This window comes from Trematomus bernacchii, unplaced genomic scaffold, assembly GCF_902827165.1.
Source record: "Trematomus bernacchii unplaced genomic scaffold, fTreBer1.1, whole genome shotgun sequence".
Classification (NCBI taxonomy): Eukaryota; Metazoa; Chordata; class Actinopteri; order Perciformes; family Nototheniidae; genus Trematomus; species Trematomus bernacchii.
This window is the reverse complement of record NW_022987654.1, coordinates 1,803,834-1,822,715: the sequence shown is the minus strand read 5'-3', so window position 1 is coordinate 1,822,715 and position 18,882 is coordinate 1,803,834. Positions and strand designations below refer to the sequence as shown.

At 42.3% G+C, this 18,882-nt stretch overlaps 1 protein-coding gene across 4 annotated transcripts; it reads left to right on the top strand.

Moving 5' to 3' along the window:
• The first annotated feature begins 1,740 nt into the window (after positions 1-1,740).
• si:ch211-160o17.4 (homeodomain-interacting protein kinase 1) lies at positions 1,741-18,696 on the top strand. 4 transcript variants are annotated; one of them, XM_034134981.1, is made up of 18 exons: positions 1,741-2,077; positions 3,685-4,415; positions 5,102-5,293; positions 5,425-5,606; positions 5,727-5,850; positions 6,117-6,236; positions 6,481-6,567; positions 6,695-6,879; positions 6,980-7,130; positions 10,409-10,595; positions 10,901-11,019; positions 11,574-11,708; positions 12,670-12,827; positions 14,155-14,226; positions 14,546-14,710; positions 15,493-15,707; positions 15,794-15,906; positions 16,670-18,696. In XM_034134981.1, exons 2-18 carry the CDS (start codon positions 3,687-3,689, stop codon positions 17,099-17,101), a joined length of 3,366 nt encoding a protein of 1,121 aa, XP_033990872.1. In that variant the 5' UTR covers positions 1,741-2,077; positions 3,685-3,686; the 3' UTR covers positions 17,102-18,696. The 4 variants fall into 4 exon arrangements, with proteins under 4 accessions (XP_033990872.1, XP_033990871.1, XP_033990874.1 ...); XM_034134980.1 differs by having other exon boundaries at positions 12,667-12,827; XM_034134983.1 differs by lacking the exon at positions 11,574-11,708.
• The last annotated feature ends 186 nt before the right edge of the window (positions 18,697-18,882 follow it).

Sequence of the window (18,882 nt, the reverse complement as noted above, 5' to 3'; positions counted from 1 at the left end):
ATAGTTAATTGTCTCTGATTCTTCACGTGTTTTTCCTGACTTCACAACAATATGCTTTACTGACCTCCAGTTTTAACATTCTGCCTGCACATCATGGGCTTCACTTTGTTAGAAAAAGTGGTGGGGACATTTCTCCAGATTATCAGCATAGCAGAAGACAAAATATGTCCCTTCCCTGGGTGTTGAACCTCGAGCACCTGCATGAAAAACCAATGCATAAACCTCTGGACCACCAATGTGTTTTTAACATAATGAAAACCCAACTATAGGTCTTGCTGTGATGAGATTTGGAGTGAAATTGTACCTTTATGCACACAACGAGCATGGAGGAGAGAACATGACATAAGTACAAAATAAATGAATACAGGAATAAATACAGGGATAATAAAATACAATAATAAATAAATGCAGCAATAAATACAGGAATAAATAAATAAATGTGCAATAAATACAGGAATAAATAAACACAAGACAAAATAAATAAATACAGGAATAAATAAATGTGGAAATAAATAAATATAAATCGAGAATAAAACAGAACACACATTATATATATTTAATGTATTTCTACATTTATTTTCACATACATTTATATATTTATTAATTTCTGTGTTTCTTGGAGAAACTTGTTTTGCTTGGTAGCCTCGTATTCTGTGGATACGACAACATTTATAAGAAATGTAGGCTACTTTCAATTGCTGTGAAAGTTTCAACAAGTGCACGTGTCTTTAACAATATCTTTGAGTTGCTTTAATATTTTATTTCACTTCCTCTGACCAGTCACACTTTCATTTGGAAGCTTTGTGTCAAGTTGTACAAAGTGGCTCTTCTCTCTTCAATACATATTTTAAAAGCTTACAGCACCGGGAATTTCCGGCGTTATCGTGTTCAACTGTAAAGCCCCTTGAGACAAAAGTAAGTAACATTTGTGATATTGGGCTAAATAAATACACTCTGATTGACTTTGATTGATGGATTTGGCGCAAGAAGTACACTTCACTTCAGAGCCCTCAAGAGCCAGATATAAATGTTTATTAGTGTTTATTGGTGTTGGTAAAAAGGTTTTGCTACTACCTAAAACTCAGTAACAGGAGTGTAAGGGATGGGATTTCTAACAGGTCTTCTCCACTATAGCAGTGAGAACATTTAATAAGCCGCACACACACTAGGATAAATCAACAATATGATAACGGCATGGCTGGAATTAAACTCACCACCTCCTGACTGAAAGACAACAGCTCTTCCTCTCAGCTTCAGCCGAGTTATGGGCTTTTGTTCAGAAATGATGGTGGAGACATGTCCCCATGCAGCGCAAATGACGCCTATGCTGCCTGCACATTGTCTTCATACTCTTTAAATGTGTGATCCCCTCATCATGTTGCCAAATATTGGATTTCCTTTAGAGACTATTTTAAGTTCACATGGTTTGTCCGACGACGTGTGGAACATTTTGGTCCTACCGGAAAATTACTGGTATTTTTTGTAGATTACGTCACTTCGATTTCTCTTTACCGTAAAATGTGAGCCTTTTTGATGTTAAAAACGATCTCAAATGTCTCTAGACCAAATTAGTCAATCATATGGCCATGTTATAACAGTTGTCAAATGATATCTTAACCAAGCCAGCCTTAGTTGCTAATTGTGTAAGAAATAGTGCTCATCTCTGTGTGCTTCCCTATCCCAGTAATTACGGTAAAATCCGGAAATGACGTAGGAATCGCAGCTGATATAAGGACGTGGTTGTTCCTGTGAAAAAGTGGATTTGCTGCTTCAGGACAGGCGGTTTTAGAGTATAATTTATAATGTTTTAATTAACAAATGTACATATGTTTTAGCACTAGAGGATTTTAATATAATAATACAAGGACACATGTGTGTTTTTGTTGAGAAAACTCGGCACTGTGACGCCTTCTGCTGCTGCCTAGCTCTCCATCGGCTGAAGAAACAATGCAGGCCTAGCTAGCATCTGACGGTAGCTAGCGGAAGCTAATCGGATAACGCTGCTCCAGCAGACTGCAGTGGGATTTAAACCTTGGACAAAGCCCCATTTTTCGACGCTGCGATAACATCCATTTCGGTATTTTACACCTTTTATTAAATCAAATGTTGCCTTTCATGCAATGTATGTAATTTAACCAAATTTGATGTCTGTTAAATAAGCAAATGCTCGTTAAACGCAATATGTTCACGAAGTTAACGCGTTAGCTTGTTAGCATTTGCGAGTTAAGTAATTTTGTCCTTGTTGATTCTATAATAAAGTATTTCTGTGTCATGCAGATGGTCAACAAAGAGAAGGCCAAACGTATAATGTGTCTGCCAAATGTGTCAGGGATTTGGTAACATTTAAAAACAGTAGCTTGGTTTCCACTGTGGTCCATCACAGTTTCCCTGTCGGAACCATAGATTGTATACAATGGGACGGATCTTACCTGCTTTATGTTTTCGCATTCGTAAGAAAACCTTTTTTGAATTCCTTTCCTTCTAACTGGAAAGTGTATTTTAACCGGGGATCATTACACACGGGTCCACTTTATTGGATCCAAGCTTATCATTGCATAACACTGACTGTGCAGCAATGGTTTCGTTTAAAGAGCTATGTTATGGCATACACATGTATTTGTTTCCTCCTTCCTGGTGCTTGCATAATCTATTTTGCATCCATTATTTGCATTTATAATTGATGGGAAATATGTATGTTTTGTCTTTCTACACATCCTATATGACATTTAGTTTCCAGCAACCTTCCAAACAATCCTAAAAAATGTTGCCTTCAAGGTTTCTTCTAATAACCATAACATAAACAGTTTATTTGTGTATGTTGCAACCCTTCAGATTATACCGTACCTTCTCTTTAATTATAATGTTTTGACAGAATAAACACAATATAGTTTAAAAGTCTATCTGCCTTTCAAATGTAATGGATTCTGGGGCATGTCTGTTTTGAAAGGGACAGCTAACTGAACTTATTGTTGTCTAATATGCAGCAATACAACTCTACATTCATGAAGCTAATAAGTGTGCATTGCTGCTCTGTTAACTATTTTCACTACCAATGAATATGCTCATTGTCTATTGATTTAATTGATCAAATATTCATTATGGTTTTTAAATATAAAGACGTGATGCCCATCGCAATTTCTCAGAGCCAATGGGACTTCTTGATATTCCTTGTTTTGTCCAGCCAGCATGGTACAACTCAAAGCTATTCATCTTACTATCAAATGTAAAGTAAATTCTCACATTTGAGCTGAAACCAGAAACATAATGGTATTTTTCTTGATATATGAAAAGCTGAATTGATGATCAATACAGTTTCCTGAAATGTTTTGGTTAGTAGAGTAATCAATCAATCCTTTAATCGATTTAGTTGAAACTATTTGACTGAGGAAGTTCAACTTGATGCTCATTTTGGAGACTGTAGTTTGGAGGTGCTGTTAAGGTGTATTGAATTATATTGAGGGTTGTTTTCATTATTTATTCATTGATATAAATGGGATGGACTGTTGCATCTGTCTGCACTAGTTTTTGCTAAGTATACCAAATAAACTGAGTTTATGTTGCATTGCAGTCTGTCAAGACAGATTGCAAACTTTATTTATAATTTTAAGAGCTTCTTACAGTACCATAGCTCTTTGTTGTTTTAGTTTTTTTATCTTGATCTAATCCACATCAATCTCTTTTCAGCGATGAGCTCTCAGCTGCAGGTCTTCTCCCCCCCCTCCATCTCCTCCAGTGCCTTTTGCCGCGTTAAGAAGGTGAAGGTGGAGAACAATGTTTGGGACGTGTCCACCTCCGAAGCTTACAGCTCCCTAGCGGGCCAGTCGGCATACACCTTCGCCCCAGCCATGGCCGTGGCACCCTTTGCACCATCTCTGGTCTTCCCCCCCACAGCGCCCGGCTCAAGAGGTCAAGTGGTGGTGCGAGCCGCTGATAGCACCGGCAGTCTCCCTCGTGGATCCAGTCGGCGTGTGGTGGAGCAGGCCACGTCTTCCTCTTACGCTCACACAGAGACGACCTCCGAAACAAGGGGGCACAGGCACGGGCAGAAGAGAAAGATGGAGGAGACCACTGAAGGCAGCGGGAGCGGTTGTGGCAGTGTCCAAATATTGGAGGAGCTCTCAGCCCCTGCAGCAACGTACTCCACCCGTACCGGGGGTGGCGGAGGAGGCACAGGCCAGTCTATACCCCACTCAGCTACAACCACCAAGAGCAGCAGCTCCAACGGGGAGGGGGATTATCAGCTGGTGCAGCACGAGATCCTCTGCTCCGTGTCCTGCAGCTATGAAGTGCTGGAGTTTTTAGGAAGAGGCACGTTCGGACAAGTGGCTAAGTGCTGGAAGAGGGGCACCAATGAGATCGTGGCAATCAAGATCCTGAAAAACCATCCTTCTTATGCTCGTCAGGGCCAAATTGAGGTAACACAGTTTTGTTGATTCATTCATTTGTGTATCCTGATCTTTTGTAGTTGTGGTTACTGGTTTTATTTGACAATGTTTGCAGAGAGCTTCATGTCTCGCAGAATTAATAATAAAATGCTAGCGCTGTGTGTAACATTTATGTGGTCCCAACTGATTTAGCTGAAGAAATCTCCAGTCAAAGCTTCCGGAGTAATGAGACAATCCAACGTGCATTTCTGAACAAGTTTAATTACAGCTTAATATAAAAGTTATTTTATTAACACTGCGGCCCCCCTGTGTCAGAGGGTCTTTCAGTTTCTAAAAATTACATGTTATTTTCACAGGAAAAATGTTGGCACTTTTTGCCCCCTCTGATTGTGTTTTATTGGGAAACGCCTTGAATTTTGGCGTGCTTTTTGCTCTTTTGCCCCCCATTGTTTCTGATACGGGTTGGGTTTGGTCCAATTCTGGATAAATTGTAATTGCCTTATCACATTACCTGGAGTTGCTTCCCAGATGTTACCATGTTGATGCAACATTATCAATCATTTTAGAGCAAACTGGTTAAATGAAACTTGTAACTGACCTCCGTACCACAGCATTATTGTGCCCTTCCTCACACTTTCACTTTCATTTTCTTGTTATGAAAGTGAACCAGCTATAATTGACAAATTAAACAGGGTTATTTGTATCTCTTCCAACAGGTGGGTATCCTGAACCGGCTCAGCGCAGAGAACGCAGATGAGTACAACTTTGTGCGTTCATACGAATGCTTCCAACACAAGGGTCACACGTGCCTGGTGTTTGAGATGCTGGAGCAGAACCTGTACGACTTTCTCAAACACAGCAAGTTCAGCCCCCTCCCCCTGCGGCACATCAGACCCATCCTACAGCAGGTGAGCTGGGCAGACATTCATTACACCTTTTTATAACCCATTATTATTATTACTTAATTGTGAGTTGCAGATATGCGCCTTTCATTCTTACGTAGGTGAATTAATTGTACTGTTTTTTTTATTGTCTTTAGGTGGCTACAGCGCTGATGAAGCTGAAAAGCCTCGGTCTGATTCATGCAGACCTGAAGCCAGAGAACATCATGCTGGTGGACCCCCTCAGACAGCCCTACAGGGTGAAGGTCATTGACTTTGGCTCAGCGAGTCATGTGTCCAAAGCTGTCTGCTCGACCTACTTACAGTCGCGCTACTACAGGTTCGTGCGAATAAATCCACTTTCTTCCAATACATCTAAATACTTTTGCCATGTTACTATGACACAACATTGTAGCTCAAGTCTTGGTACTAATTGGTTAACCTCCTCTTCACTGTCTAGGGCTCCAGAGATAATTTTGGGTCTGCCATTCTGTGAGGCCATCGACATGTGGTCTCTGGGCTGTGTGATTGCTGAGCTGTTTCTGGGTTGGCCTCTCTACCCGGGGGCCTCTGAGTATGACCAGGTCAGTACCGACGTTAGAGTTCCCCAGGCCTTATCTGGGCAACAAAGAATGCCTGCAAGAGGCTACAAGTTTTTAGTTGATGGCGTGTCATGGAAGTACTGTATATGTACTTTAGAAACTCCTAGAGCTGCTAGTTTTGCTATAAATCAGGAGATACCAACGTGCTGCTGAGAAACAAGCATAACTACCCACTAGTCGTATCCATGGCACTTACTGGTGTGTTTTATTGGTGTGTCTTATACTTGAATATGTTTTCCCTTCTCCAGATCCGTTACATTTCTCAGACCCAAGGCCTGCCTGCAGAGTACCTGCTGAGCGCGGGGACAAAGACCAGCCGCTTTTTCAATCGAGGACCTGACTCCAGCTACCCACTCTGGAGGCTTAAGGTTAATATGATCTCATAATATTCCTAGTGTCTCCCTATCTGAAGGCTGTAACTGATCGATCACCGTTACCAGAAGATGACTGAATATGTAAAAAATGTTACCCATATCACTTCATGTTAATTGTTAATCTTCACTTTTGCTGTAACAATGTACATTTTGCCTCTGTGGGACTATTAAAGGTATTCTGATTCCGATATAGTTTTTGCAAATAATAACAAACAAAATATGTTTTTATATTTGCCAGACCTCGTCAGAGCATGAAATGGAGATGGGTATCAAGTCCAAAGAGGCCAGGAAGTATATCTTCAACTGTCTGGATGACATGATGCAGGTAAATAGTTTTTCAAGTAACATCTTTTTAAATAAAAATACTATGCTCTCAAACCCAAGAAATGTCTTTACCTCTAACTCTTATTATTTGTCTGATTAATTTGGTTGTTTTATTTCTTGTATTCCAGGTCAACCTGTCTTCTCATTTGGAGGGCACGGACATGTTGGCAGAGAAAGCTGATAGACGAGAGTTTATAGACCTCCTGAAGCGGATGCTCCGTCTAGATGCTGACAAAAGGATCACGCCAACGAAGACTCTGGGTCACCCCTTTGTCACCATGAGCCACCTCATGGATTACCCCCACAGCTCACAGTATGTGTGATGTGCAGATGTTCTTTTAGTCACTGCTGCACTATTATGTTTTCTTTACTTGAATGTTTTTTCTCATACACTATTACTCCACCCTCTCCAGTGTGAAGTCCTGCTTCCAGAACATGGAGATCTGTAAGCGCCGGAGCTCCTACGATAGCAGCAAATCCTTGTACTCCACCAGCGCAGTGCCCAGCGCTGCCGCCGGCAACCTCACTGTTACCTTCAGTAGCCAGCTCAACCAGCATAACCAGGTACGACCAATCACTTCACAGGGTCCACACCAGAGTTCCCGTTAGCCGGTAATTACCGGACAATGACCGGTAAAATATGCTGAAGTCCGGCAAATCTAAATCTCTCCGGTCAAAATGTCCGGTCAAAATAATTTTCCCTTAGCGCAATACCGCATCAGTTGCGCCACTTATGTGACAGACAAGAATAGTATGTGACAGACAAAAGAGTATGTGACAGACAAAAATTGTCAATTCTAATGTCTAACACTTAATGTGGAGAAAGAGATGTCCTGTATGGGTTGATTGTGCGTTGATCTGTTGGTAATGCCTCGGGGTTCCGGTGGGCATGTAAACAAATGCATAATGCTGCGCTATACTTTGTGGCCTCATCCGGTTGCATAGCGACGCTTATTGTTTAGGTGTCTTTTAACAAGCAGGTAGTCATATCATTAGCTAGAACTAGCTAGATCTGATCGATATGGACATAAATGCGAGTAAAGTCTAATCTGACAGGAGAGAGAGATCGGCTGCTGCTGACGAGTCGACACGCAGCTCTGCATGATCCCCTGCAGCGGCGAGCAGAGCAAAACACACTTCAGGTTAGAAAATCACACGTAGCTATTTTAATTACCTCTCAAACTACCTAAACTAGTTATAGATATGTTTAGTTTTACTGTCGGGTCACTCATTACTGGATCCGCGAGCTGCATGATACTGACGGGCTGTCAGGAGAAGGAGAGAGCGCTCCGTTTATTATTCCCGCGTTTTTGTAAATTACTGTACACTTTTGAATAATGTAGTTAATCTACTATAATTAGTTTGTTTAATGTCGAATCATATCAATTTGTTTTAAAGCTCAATAAATAACAAAGAAGACCTTTAACCGGCACTTATCTAATTTTGTCCGGAAGATTTCAACTTTAACGGACATGTTGACCGGCAAAAAAATATTCTAACGGGAACTCTGGTCCACACAACAGTAGTAGTTGAAATTAGTGAGGGCTAAAAAAGTCCCTGAATATTCAAACGCATCACATAACACCTTCCAATATTTTGTTTGGTTCTTGAACTCATAAAAATGTAATTGCTCAGAATTGGAAATCTTGCTCAGCTTTTTCTTTTTCTGAGGCGCAACCATCTCTCATCCTTTCTTGCCCAAAACTAAATATGTCATGGCTTTTTTACAGGGGCGGATCTATGGATCCCAGCTGCCCCCCTAACTTTTGTGTCCCTAAAACTGTACTTGTAGAAACAAACCTACACTGTGTCCACAAGCTTCTCAAGCAACGAAACAAGTAGTTCATTCATTAAAAGTGAATCATTTTAAATATCATTTTAGGCCCGTTAAAAACGTAGCTACGGCCCTGCATTAAACTGCGGAGCGGCGTTCACAGACCGCGGCTCGCACCGCTGCAGAGAGGGAGCGAGCTGTCCCAGCACCTGAAGTTGGATCAGCTTCCCCTGGGAGCATTTCCCCTTCGACTGGTTTTGTTTTTACTAAAGATGAGAGCTTGCTTGAAACAAAATATTAATAAAACGCTGCCGTTTGAATCGATAGCGTTTAACAGACGGTCGCTGTTTGGGGCGTTACGTTACAAAATACTACGCAGACAGCGCTAGCTGCGAGATCGATCACTTTATTTGCTAAACTATGCGGTACTATTAAATCCACGTACATTACACATCACAGCAATGAGGCCAGATAAATGAAACCAGGATACATCCTTTACCGTCAAACTGGGTCTAAACACAGCTGCCTGTGTGCGCTTGGTAAATACTTTCAGATGTTATATTTATGATATGCTACTTATCAGCTACATGGCCCTAACGTGTAAAGTTATACAAGCATTTGTACCAGTGCTTTTCACCAGTAGACTATTGCAGGCCAGAGTAGCTGGAGTGAGTCAACAACAACACAAATACATATCTGAGAAGTGATCAGGATGCACAGAAAGAGGAAAAGAGAGATGAAGAGACCAGGAGGGTCAGAGCAGGAGGAAGCCAGGAGGAGATGAAGATATTAGTGAAGAAGAATAAATGTATGTGAGGAATAAAGAGGAAGTGTCAGAAAGAGGGACAGAGGCAGGGATCAGGAGGCAGATGAGACTCCAGCTGGACCACATGGTATGTTTTTATTCTTCTTGCATACATTTATTTTTTTATTTAGCCTTTATTTATACAGGTGTAAAATCTCATTGAGACACAAGGTCTCATTTTCAAGAGAGACCTGTTCAGTGGTAACACTACCACACACTGTAATATTCCATTACAGCAGCACAATCTAGCGGCTCTTAGTATTGACAAATATTTATTGAAATGTGTTGCTGCACAGGTCACCTTTAGCTCTCTTAAGAAATGGGTGATGTCATGTGTTTACTTAATTATAACGAAGTACTTTTAGTGTACTTACAGTTAACAGAAATAGGGTATCATGATGTATTGAGCTGTTTTATACTATATTTTAGTTTGTTTGTCTGAACACCTTGTTTCTCTTGTGCATTAAGAACACTTGTGTTAGGGCATGATTTAACAATAAATAGGTTATACAGTATAAAATACCACGTACTGTCCGCCCTCCCATGCCACCCTGGCATGAGCTCTTGCCCCCCCTTTGCCACCCCATGTAAAATGTTCTAGAACCGCCACTACTTTTTTACCATTATCAGTCTTTTCACTTGTATGTTACTAATGCTATAGGGAGGCAGTTTCTAGTGAATTACTCACTGCCACATTTACATACTATTAAATTAGAAAAGCACTTTCTCCAACAAAATAAACATTACAGAGCTGCAGCTAATACTCACTAAGGATGGACTGTGAGGGAGAATGCCCTGCAGTGTGTTTCAAGATGACCTTGAGAAGCACTGGTTGTGGGGTCTGAGCCCTCAGCGTTGTCTGTCAGATGGCGCTAATGCTTTTGGTCAGGTGTGAGGGTGTGTGTGTGTGTCTCTCCGCAGCTTATCTCACGCACCACTGACCCATCAGGCCAGTATTGTCCGTGCATTCAAGACGTGTCATGTTGTGTTGAATCACTCTAACTTTTGAAAAACCTGAAAACCTTATTTTAACTGCCATGTTTTAATATTTGAGCCCAAAACAGTGCTTCACTATAACGTTCAAATTGGTCAATGGATTATGTGAATATGTTTTTGAATTGGTTTTTAAGAAAGACAGATATCAATTACATCACGTTGTCTCTTTAGGCTCAACATTGTGCTTGAAAAAGTCCTTTTGTGATGTAATGAACGTTGCCACTCATTCTGTCTTTAATCAGTGGTCTTCTGTAATTCCTCCACCAGGTGCCTTCTGCGGGGGGGGCCGTGCCTTTGCTGAACTACCAGCCCGCTCTGTACCAGCAGGCGACCATTAACATTCCCGGGCTCGCTCAGCAGAGCGTCCCGATCCCAACGCGTGCTGCTGGGCTGTGCAGCCAGACTGAACCCTTCCAGCAGACCCTCATCGTCTGCCCACCCTCCACTATCCAAGGTAAAGGAGAACGCTGCAAACAGACTGAGAAAAACACAACATGAGGGGTTGCAGCAGAAGACGCCACTCACTGTTATTTATTCCAATTTGAATACGAAGAAGGGTTTCCTCAGATTGTACTTCAGTTATTTTGATGTCAGGCTGTCACTACTAACATCTACTTATTGCTATAGTTGAAGGCAGATTATGAATGTTAATAAGATGCTTACCTCAACATCCCACTCTTTAAGGGATACTTCAATGCTGTGAGACATTACCTTCATTTTAATTTATTTTGTAATCACTTGTATTTTATTGTTTTTCAGGGCTACAGGCATCCAGTAAGAGCTCCAGTTACCCTGTGAGGATGGAGAACTCTGTACCCATAGTACCTCAGAACCAGGCTGCTCAGGCGTTGCAGCTCCAGCCCAGTATGCTCACACAGGTAAGAGTCTGGAGGGTCAGTCACATTTCAGATATCTGTCTGGGGCTAATGATGTTATCTTTAAATGTAGTCTTTCAAGAAGAGACACAAAGCTTGTACGGGCACCCTTTCTTTTGAAAAAGATGGACAGAGGAAGCATGCATGTATGGCTGCTTGAGAGGGACATGGGCAGGTTGTAGGATTTGCAAATGTATACATTTTCTTCAGATATACGGTTTGCTTTCAGTGGAGACCTTGTTTATTTAATTGCATTTATACCATTAACCTTTGAAATGACAAAAGATGTGACTTCAAAAGCATAGCCTTTGTTCCAGGACCAGGCCTCTCTTATTCCCAGTGTCCTCTCTGGGATGGTGGCCAGATGTTTAATGCAGGAGGCTCCAAAAGCTGTTTAATTGTGATTTGCTAAACGTAGGATTATGGTCTGCCCACTGCAGAGGTCAGGGGTCCGGTCGGCCCGTGGTGCCAGTGTGTTTCTCTTCAGATTCAGCCTTTTTGAAGGACCTAACGCAGCCCTCCCCTATCCCCCCTCCCTTCCTCCCTCCCTCCTCCAGGGTTCCTGCACCCCCCTGATGGTGGCCACGCTGCACCCACCCTCAGCAGGCATAGCACCCCAGTACTCCCTGCCCCTCGGGCTTGGAGGCGGGGTGGGTCGGCCCACCCTCCTGGAGCACACAGCCACAGTGCTGGTAAAGCAACAAAGAAGAAACACACACATGCACACTACAACTAACAAAGCCATCTCTATCCTGCCCCACTCCTACTTTCTTCATTAATGTTTGCTTTGTTCCCTCCTCCTCTGTGCCACATGTCGTGTTCGGCTACTCTTTTTTTCACCTTTTATTTTGCCATAGTCACATGAAGACTTGTTGTCAGACTTATGGTCGCTTGGTTCGTATTTTGTCGGAAAATTCAAAAAATGTTGACCCTGGACTCACCAGTCCTTTTTATACTTTTTTCAAATCCCCTTTTGACATTAAATCAGAATTGACTAATCGTTTATTATCCATTCCAAAGGACAACCCCTCCCCATACCATTCACTCCTCCCCTCCCCAGTCTCTCCCCATAGGTGTGCTGAGGGCATGGAGCATGTGTTGCTGCGTTGGTCTGCGCTTTGCTTGCAGCTTCCCTTGTCCCGTCCTTCCTTGTTTACAGCAAAGGAGGTTGCAGCTACAAAGCCCACTAAAGCCCCCCCGACTCTCTGACACGCATCTTTTGTTTCAGCCCCCGAACATGTGGCATGCCTTCTCCCCACACAGCTTATCAGCAGACTGTGTGGCATCAGTGGACTGAACTAATCTCTTTCTTCAGTGTTTCTTCTTTAACAGGCACCGTGCTCCTGTGTATTCTTGTCTTTATCCCCCGTCTGACTGTTTACAGTGCTTCATTGTTTGGGCTTTGCATGATATCATCTCGTCCATTTGTGTTGCAGGGCAATGCTTTATTAAGGGAATGGCTTGGGAAAAGTTGCTCGCTTATCTATCTGTGCTTATGCCTGCGGAAGACATTTGTTGTTTGGACTTGTTTCTCAGCATGGCTCAGTCTGTCTGGCCCATTCCAGCGATCACATAAGTTGTGTTTACGCATTAATATCCGATCGTTGATGGTAGATGTACTGAAGTGTGAGCGTCTGTTGTTTCTCTCAGCAGGCCTGGCCCACTGGCACGCAGCAGATCCTCATCCCGTCGTCATGGCAGCAGGTCCCGGGCGTGGCCATCCACAGCTCCGCCCACCAGTCCACTGTCCCCGAGTCCCCCCTGGAAACACTTCACTCAGAAGCTGCCGCGCAGCAGGGACACAGCTGGAGGTCGGTCCACCACTCATCAGTCTGAACAGTCTCATTCTTGTTTTACAATTATGAACTACCAACTTATAGCTTTACATATTTGAGACGCTCGTCATTCATTTGAATGTCACAACAAATACATTGGAGCGCCTTTTTAATCAAGGGGTTACCAGTGTTTTAAAGTAACTAAGTAGATTTACTCAAGTACTGTACTTGTACTACTTCCTGTATAGTTCCCATCTTTTGCTTCTTTGTACTTCTGCTAACTGCCATTCAGATTCAGAGGCAAATCTGGTACTTTTACTCCACTACACTTATTTAATACCTTCGCTTAATTTGCAGATTTGGATTAATAATGCGACATGTAATCGACAGTTAAATAAGACTTTAAGTTAGACTTTACATCCTGTCTACCCTGCAGTATAACATCATTAAAACTAGTGACCTGCTTTGATAACACTTGAATGCATCAATAATTATTATCAAAACATATGATATATATTATTCTGAGTACTTTTACTTTTGGTACTTAGAAAATGTTTTGATGCCAATTATTTTGTACTTTTACTTGAGTAACATTTGCAAAACAGGATATGTACTTGTACTGTGTACTCTTCTTACACTCTGGTACTTCCACTTTTACTTAAAGGGGACCTATCATGCAAAATGCACTTTTGTACGTCTTTTATACATGAATATGTGTCCCCGGTGTTCCAGGGAACTCACCAAGTGTCAGAAAACACAACCCTCTCTATTTTCCTCCATACCCAAATCTCTAAAAAAGGGGCTGCAACGGATCTGATAAAAACTGATCCAGATTTAAACACTGTCCTGACGTCAGGACGGTGGCGCTACGGCTATTGGGCCAACTCCACCAATCAGGAGGAGACAGCCACGGCCATTGCCGTTCGAAAGCGCTGGAGACGTTGTAGTACATATGCCAGGCCTGTAGATGGTGCTGTTGCTCACAGAATCTGCCCTTGCTAAAACAGAGCTAGAAATTGTCAAATTGAGCAAAATGAGGCATGGCTAAAATGCATGATCTGTTTGGTATTTTTTTTTTTTTAAAGTATAAATATGCCTTATATAGGTATGGTCCTACACTATATTATTCAAATATAGCATGATAGGTCCACTTTAAGTACTAGACATAGTATTTTTAAGCCCCAACTCTGGGGCTTACAGTGTATGCATTATAGTAAGTACATAAGTCACTGCAAATGTTTGCTGTAATAACAGAGCAAAGTGAGGGAAGTAAAGCTGCGTCAGTTGAAACAAACATGATCTCCTTGTGTTCATATATCATGATGCCCCTCCCTTTAACTTGTTTGAACTTTGGCCCTCGCAGGAATACAGCCCAGGGCCGCAGCCAGCAGGAGAGGAAGAAGGTGAAGGCCAGACGGGGAGAGAACAGGAACAGGTTGGTGGAGCCTGCAGCATCTCAACTTTCACGCTTAATGACAAATGCCTAAAAATAACTATCACATCCAGTACCAGCAGATGTTATCCCTTAAAGTGGCTTCTGAGAAGTTGACTCATTTAATTACAAATTCCTTAGCAGTAGTTAGTTTATTTGTCACTAGATGTGAACACAACAACCATTGATTAATGAAAAGGAGCAGTGAAAATACTCTGTATATTTAATCGTAGATTACGGATTACATTCTTTTGCCGTTACTGCTGAAACCATGTTTGCTTTTGGTGGGAAAACTCAACTTTTCTATTGTTTCTCTTCCTAGGGGTACATCTGCCGTGTCATTGCTCAGCAGCAGCGGTGTGCCCCCGCTCAGCGCTGCGTGGTCGCAGCCCATAGTCATCTCCGACACACCCAGCCCAGCTGTCAGCATCATCACCATCCACAGCGACACGGACACCGAGGATGAGCGCAAGTTTCATCCCGCCAGGTGAGTCTCGCCTCTGCACCATTCACTCTTTTTATTTATCTTCTTATTTTTAACCGAGCACATAAAAGGAGAATTTGTATTAAGAAGGATCTTAATGTCTGCCATCTTTTTGGATGCAGCTGCTAATCCAATTCTTCTTGGTACTATATTTTGACCATTTTCTAAAAAAGGACTAATGTAAGACGATGTTTGTTTGACTTCATTAGCAGACCAGGGCCTTATTGTTTTGTATTTGTAATACTTAAAGGGGACCTATCATGCAAAATGCACTTTTGTACGTCTTTTAAACATGAATATGTGTCCCCGGTGTTCCAGGGAACTCACCAAGTGTCAGAAAACACAACCCTCTCTATTTTCCTCCATACTCAAATCTCTAAAAAAGGGGCTGCAACGGATCTGATAAAAACTGATCCAGATTTGAACACTGTCCTGACGTCAGGACGGTGGCGCTACGGCTATTGGGCCAACTCCACCAATCAGGAGGAGACAGCCACGGCCATTGCCGTTCGAAAGCGCTGTAGTACATATGCCAGGCCAGTAGATGGTGCTGTTCTCACAGAATCTGCCCTTGCAAAAACAGAGCTAACATTTTTCAAATTGAGCAAAATGAGGCATGGCTAAAATGCATGATCTGTTTGGTATTTTGAAAAAGAAAAAGTATAAATATGCCTTATATAGGTATGGTCCTACACTATATTATTCAAATATAGCATGATAGGTCCACATTAAATAAACCTTCTTTAATTTTCTTATAAAATAACATTGTTTCTCCATGTACATAGCATCGGCCTGAGCCAGCGCACTAACGTCATCAGCTGTGTGACGGTGCACGACTCGGACTCGTCCACAGCGAGCCCCCTGACCCCCCTCCCCCGCACGCTGAACCCAGCGGGCGGCGCGTCGTCTCGCCAGGCCAAGTCTCTGGCAGTGGTGGCGCCTTCAGTCAAAACCCAGGGCACGGAGCGAGGAGCTGCTTCACGTGGACGCCTGGACACTGGTGAGAACTTTATCCGTTTGTGTCACCATGCGTTTTATTTAGGATGTGACTGACCCAACTTGATAACTCATTTATTTAATTTCCAGTGAACTACATAAAGCCGAAGAGATCATCCAACCGGCAGCCCTGCAGCTCCGGGGAGAGCATGGAGCGGAACAGGCTGCTGCCGAGCCAGTCACACCCTTTAAACCTGAGTCAGGTAATGTTTTTACAACATTCCTCACTGTCTTGTAAAGTTTTATTTTTTAATTAAACTGCCGTGAGATGTTGGTAAAGAATTAGATTTATTTGCCGAACCCAGGAGGTAAACTATGCTGTCGGCACTAGATGTGAACAGGTGTTCCTTTGCAAACACTGCCACCAATAACATATCAATCAATAAATATCACTACTGCAGGTTCACTGGTAAAAAAAAACCTGCATTTGCTCACTATGTCAACAGGTGATTGATGTTGACATCTGTAGACACAAAGAAACGGCAGTCATAATCCCAAAAGAAAAGAAATCACGGGTTGCTCTGAGTCGTCAATCGGAAGTGACTCAAGTGCTTATGCGAAACAGGGGTGTTGGGAATAGGGCGGGGCGGGCGAATATTTTAAAAGACTTTGCTGTAGAGTCATTCATGCACGTTAGGCCTTGTCTGAAAATGTTGTCAGATATCTTCCCTGGAAAACTTAAAGACTGTTTGAAATTATTTGCAAATGTATTATTATATAGAAATTCCATTGAACAATTTAACAAAGTGCTTTACAAAAGGAAATAAAACCAGGCAAGGTAGATCACATGAGAAGAGCATTGAGAAATGAAACACACTAAAATGAATATGAACAAATACATAATGATAAACAGTATTAATAAAAACATAGCAAACATTTAAACGTAGTCCATGCACAGACAACATGCTCTCACAGCTGATGTTCTCCTCCTCCTCGTTGCTCTCATGCCTCTGTGCTCCTCCTCAGGTCCAGCCGGTGGTCTCTTCCTCTCAGGAGCGCTCCCACAGCGACTCGTCTCTGCGCCGCCAGCCGACCTTCCCTCCGGTCGTCTCGTCTCACTACAACTTCCCCGAGGTGTCCGGCCCCGGCCTGTACGCCTACCCCGCCTCCACGGCCCTCTCCTCTGCCTCTCAGGCCATGGAGCAGCTGCTGAGCCGCGGCCACGCCCCCCACGGACACTCCCCCTCCGCCTATGCAGCACCGTACACCTCAGCGTCCTCCAGGAGGGACCCGTCCGGGCGGAAGGACTCGGTCAGCAGCCTGCTGCACGGCCTGCCCGCAGCCTACCAGCACCCGTTTGCCGCCGGCTCTCCGTACGTCAGCGTGACCCCCCGCGCCGAGGCCTACAGCGCCTACCAGCTGAGCCCCCGGCGCCTCACACAGTACCCCTACCTATAGGGGGGCACACACACTTTTAACACAGAAAAAAATCTACTTCCCACATACTATGACAAAGGGAGTTCAAACTGTATCTCTAGTAGAATAACTGTTGTTTGCTGCTTCTGACTCTAAGGCGGCGTCTCTCCGTCGACTCATTATCCCTCTTTCGGGTCGTTTTTTTAAATGGTATTATTTGACATTATATTGGTTTATTTTCCCTTTAACAATATTGTTTATAGCCCGTATTTTATCCCCATCTTATCCAGATGTATAATTATGGCATTGTGGTAAATGTATTTTACTCCTGATAATCTTGAGGTGTGGTGTGAAGAGAGATTATCCTCCTGTCACGAGCTGACACTTTAGGCGAGCTTTTAGACGCCTGACTCACACGGCTAGTGAAGGGCTAGCTGACAAAGAGTTGCAATTATTCATTTCTCATGACCCATGTTTTAATGTTTTCACACTAATCCAATGAGGCCCTGTGTTTTTTAGCGAACGTATTAATGACTGTACCTTAACCCTATGTCTGATTACTCACAAATATGTCTTTTACTATGTTCTAAATTATGTTTTGTCGGTGTGAGAAAGGAGGAGGAAGAAGGTCAGAGAAGATGTGGAATAAGAGAAAAGATGTGGTGCAAACTGTGATGGATACATGTTAATTTAAGTGCACATGTGATGGTCTGTTATTGTAGTGACAGTGTTTAGGCAAGATTAATCATCTCCTTATGCAATAGAAACTTCTTTTTTTGAACTGCATCAACTGAGTGCTGAATGTATAACTGAAGTACAGAGGGGGATAACCATCCACAGGAACGATGTGAAAAGCTTTTGTTTTAAATTGTTTATGAAAATATTAACCTTCTTCCCTACTTTACTCTCCTTGAAATATTAAAAAAATCCAGTTTTATGTGGACCGAATAATATTCTATATCTGTGAATCCTGATTGTGTAGGACCTGCTCATTTACTAAAACTGATTTATGGCCAGTTTGAAATGTTTTATGATCGATAAAGGCAGCATTTCTTCCTGTTTTCTCCCCATGACACTTTGGATATGTTCACTAGGAAGTTGTAACAAACTACCCACACTGCTGTCCTGGTGAAAATAAGATCTTTTACCAAATAGGCTTCTGTGTTACTCTGTCTGATGAGAGCCACTTTAACAGTTATGACCCTTATAAGTCAAAGGTGGATCTGTCCATTCAATGTACATGATGTATTAACCCCAGAATATGTGCATAAATGTCCCCTTTGATTTCACTCGCGTCTGAATATAACATTTTGAATTACAGCTCTTCACATACGAGTTACTAGTGTGTACAGCAGGCACAGGTCTCGTCTGGAAACAGCTGATTTTTGCCTTTTCCCGCCACCATGTTTTAATTCAAGGTGAACCTCGGGATGGTTTCTGTGGGTTATGAAAGCTTTTTAGAAAATCGTTCCCTGTTGTGTTTGCATCAGTTTTGTGTTGTAATGTCTGAATATTTAACTGTATTTCATCTTAACATAGTGTAGTTAAGAGGCTGTTTGGTAGAACTAATTCAGGGAAAAAAGGTTTCAGCTCAAATAATCCACTGTCAGTTTTCAATAAAAATAACCACAAATTCACAATGGCTGTTTTTATTGCTCCTCCCCCGATTCCAACATTAACCTTAAACTATCCATGGCATTAGTTAATGTATGACTTTTGAAAGGGTGTAACTATTGTATCTTGTTTAAAATTCACAATGTGAAATATTAAGTGTTTAAAATCAACCATCAAAAAGACTAAAAATAACTATTGTTGCTATTGGT

Coding starts and splice junctions, on each gene's coding strand:
- si:ch211-160o17.4 (XM_034134980.1), top strand. CDS start 3,687: ATGAGCTCTCAGCTGCAGGTCTTCTCCCCCCCCTCCATCTCCTCCAGT. Junction 5,607..5,726: donor TTACAGTCGCGCTACTACAG/GTTCGTGCGAAT, acceptor TTCACTGTCTAG/GGCTCCAGAGATAATTTTGG. Junction 10,596..10,900: donor CCCACCCTCCACTATCCAAG/GTAAAGGAGAAC, acceptor ATTGTTTTTCAG/GGCTACAGGCATCCAGTAAG.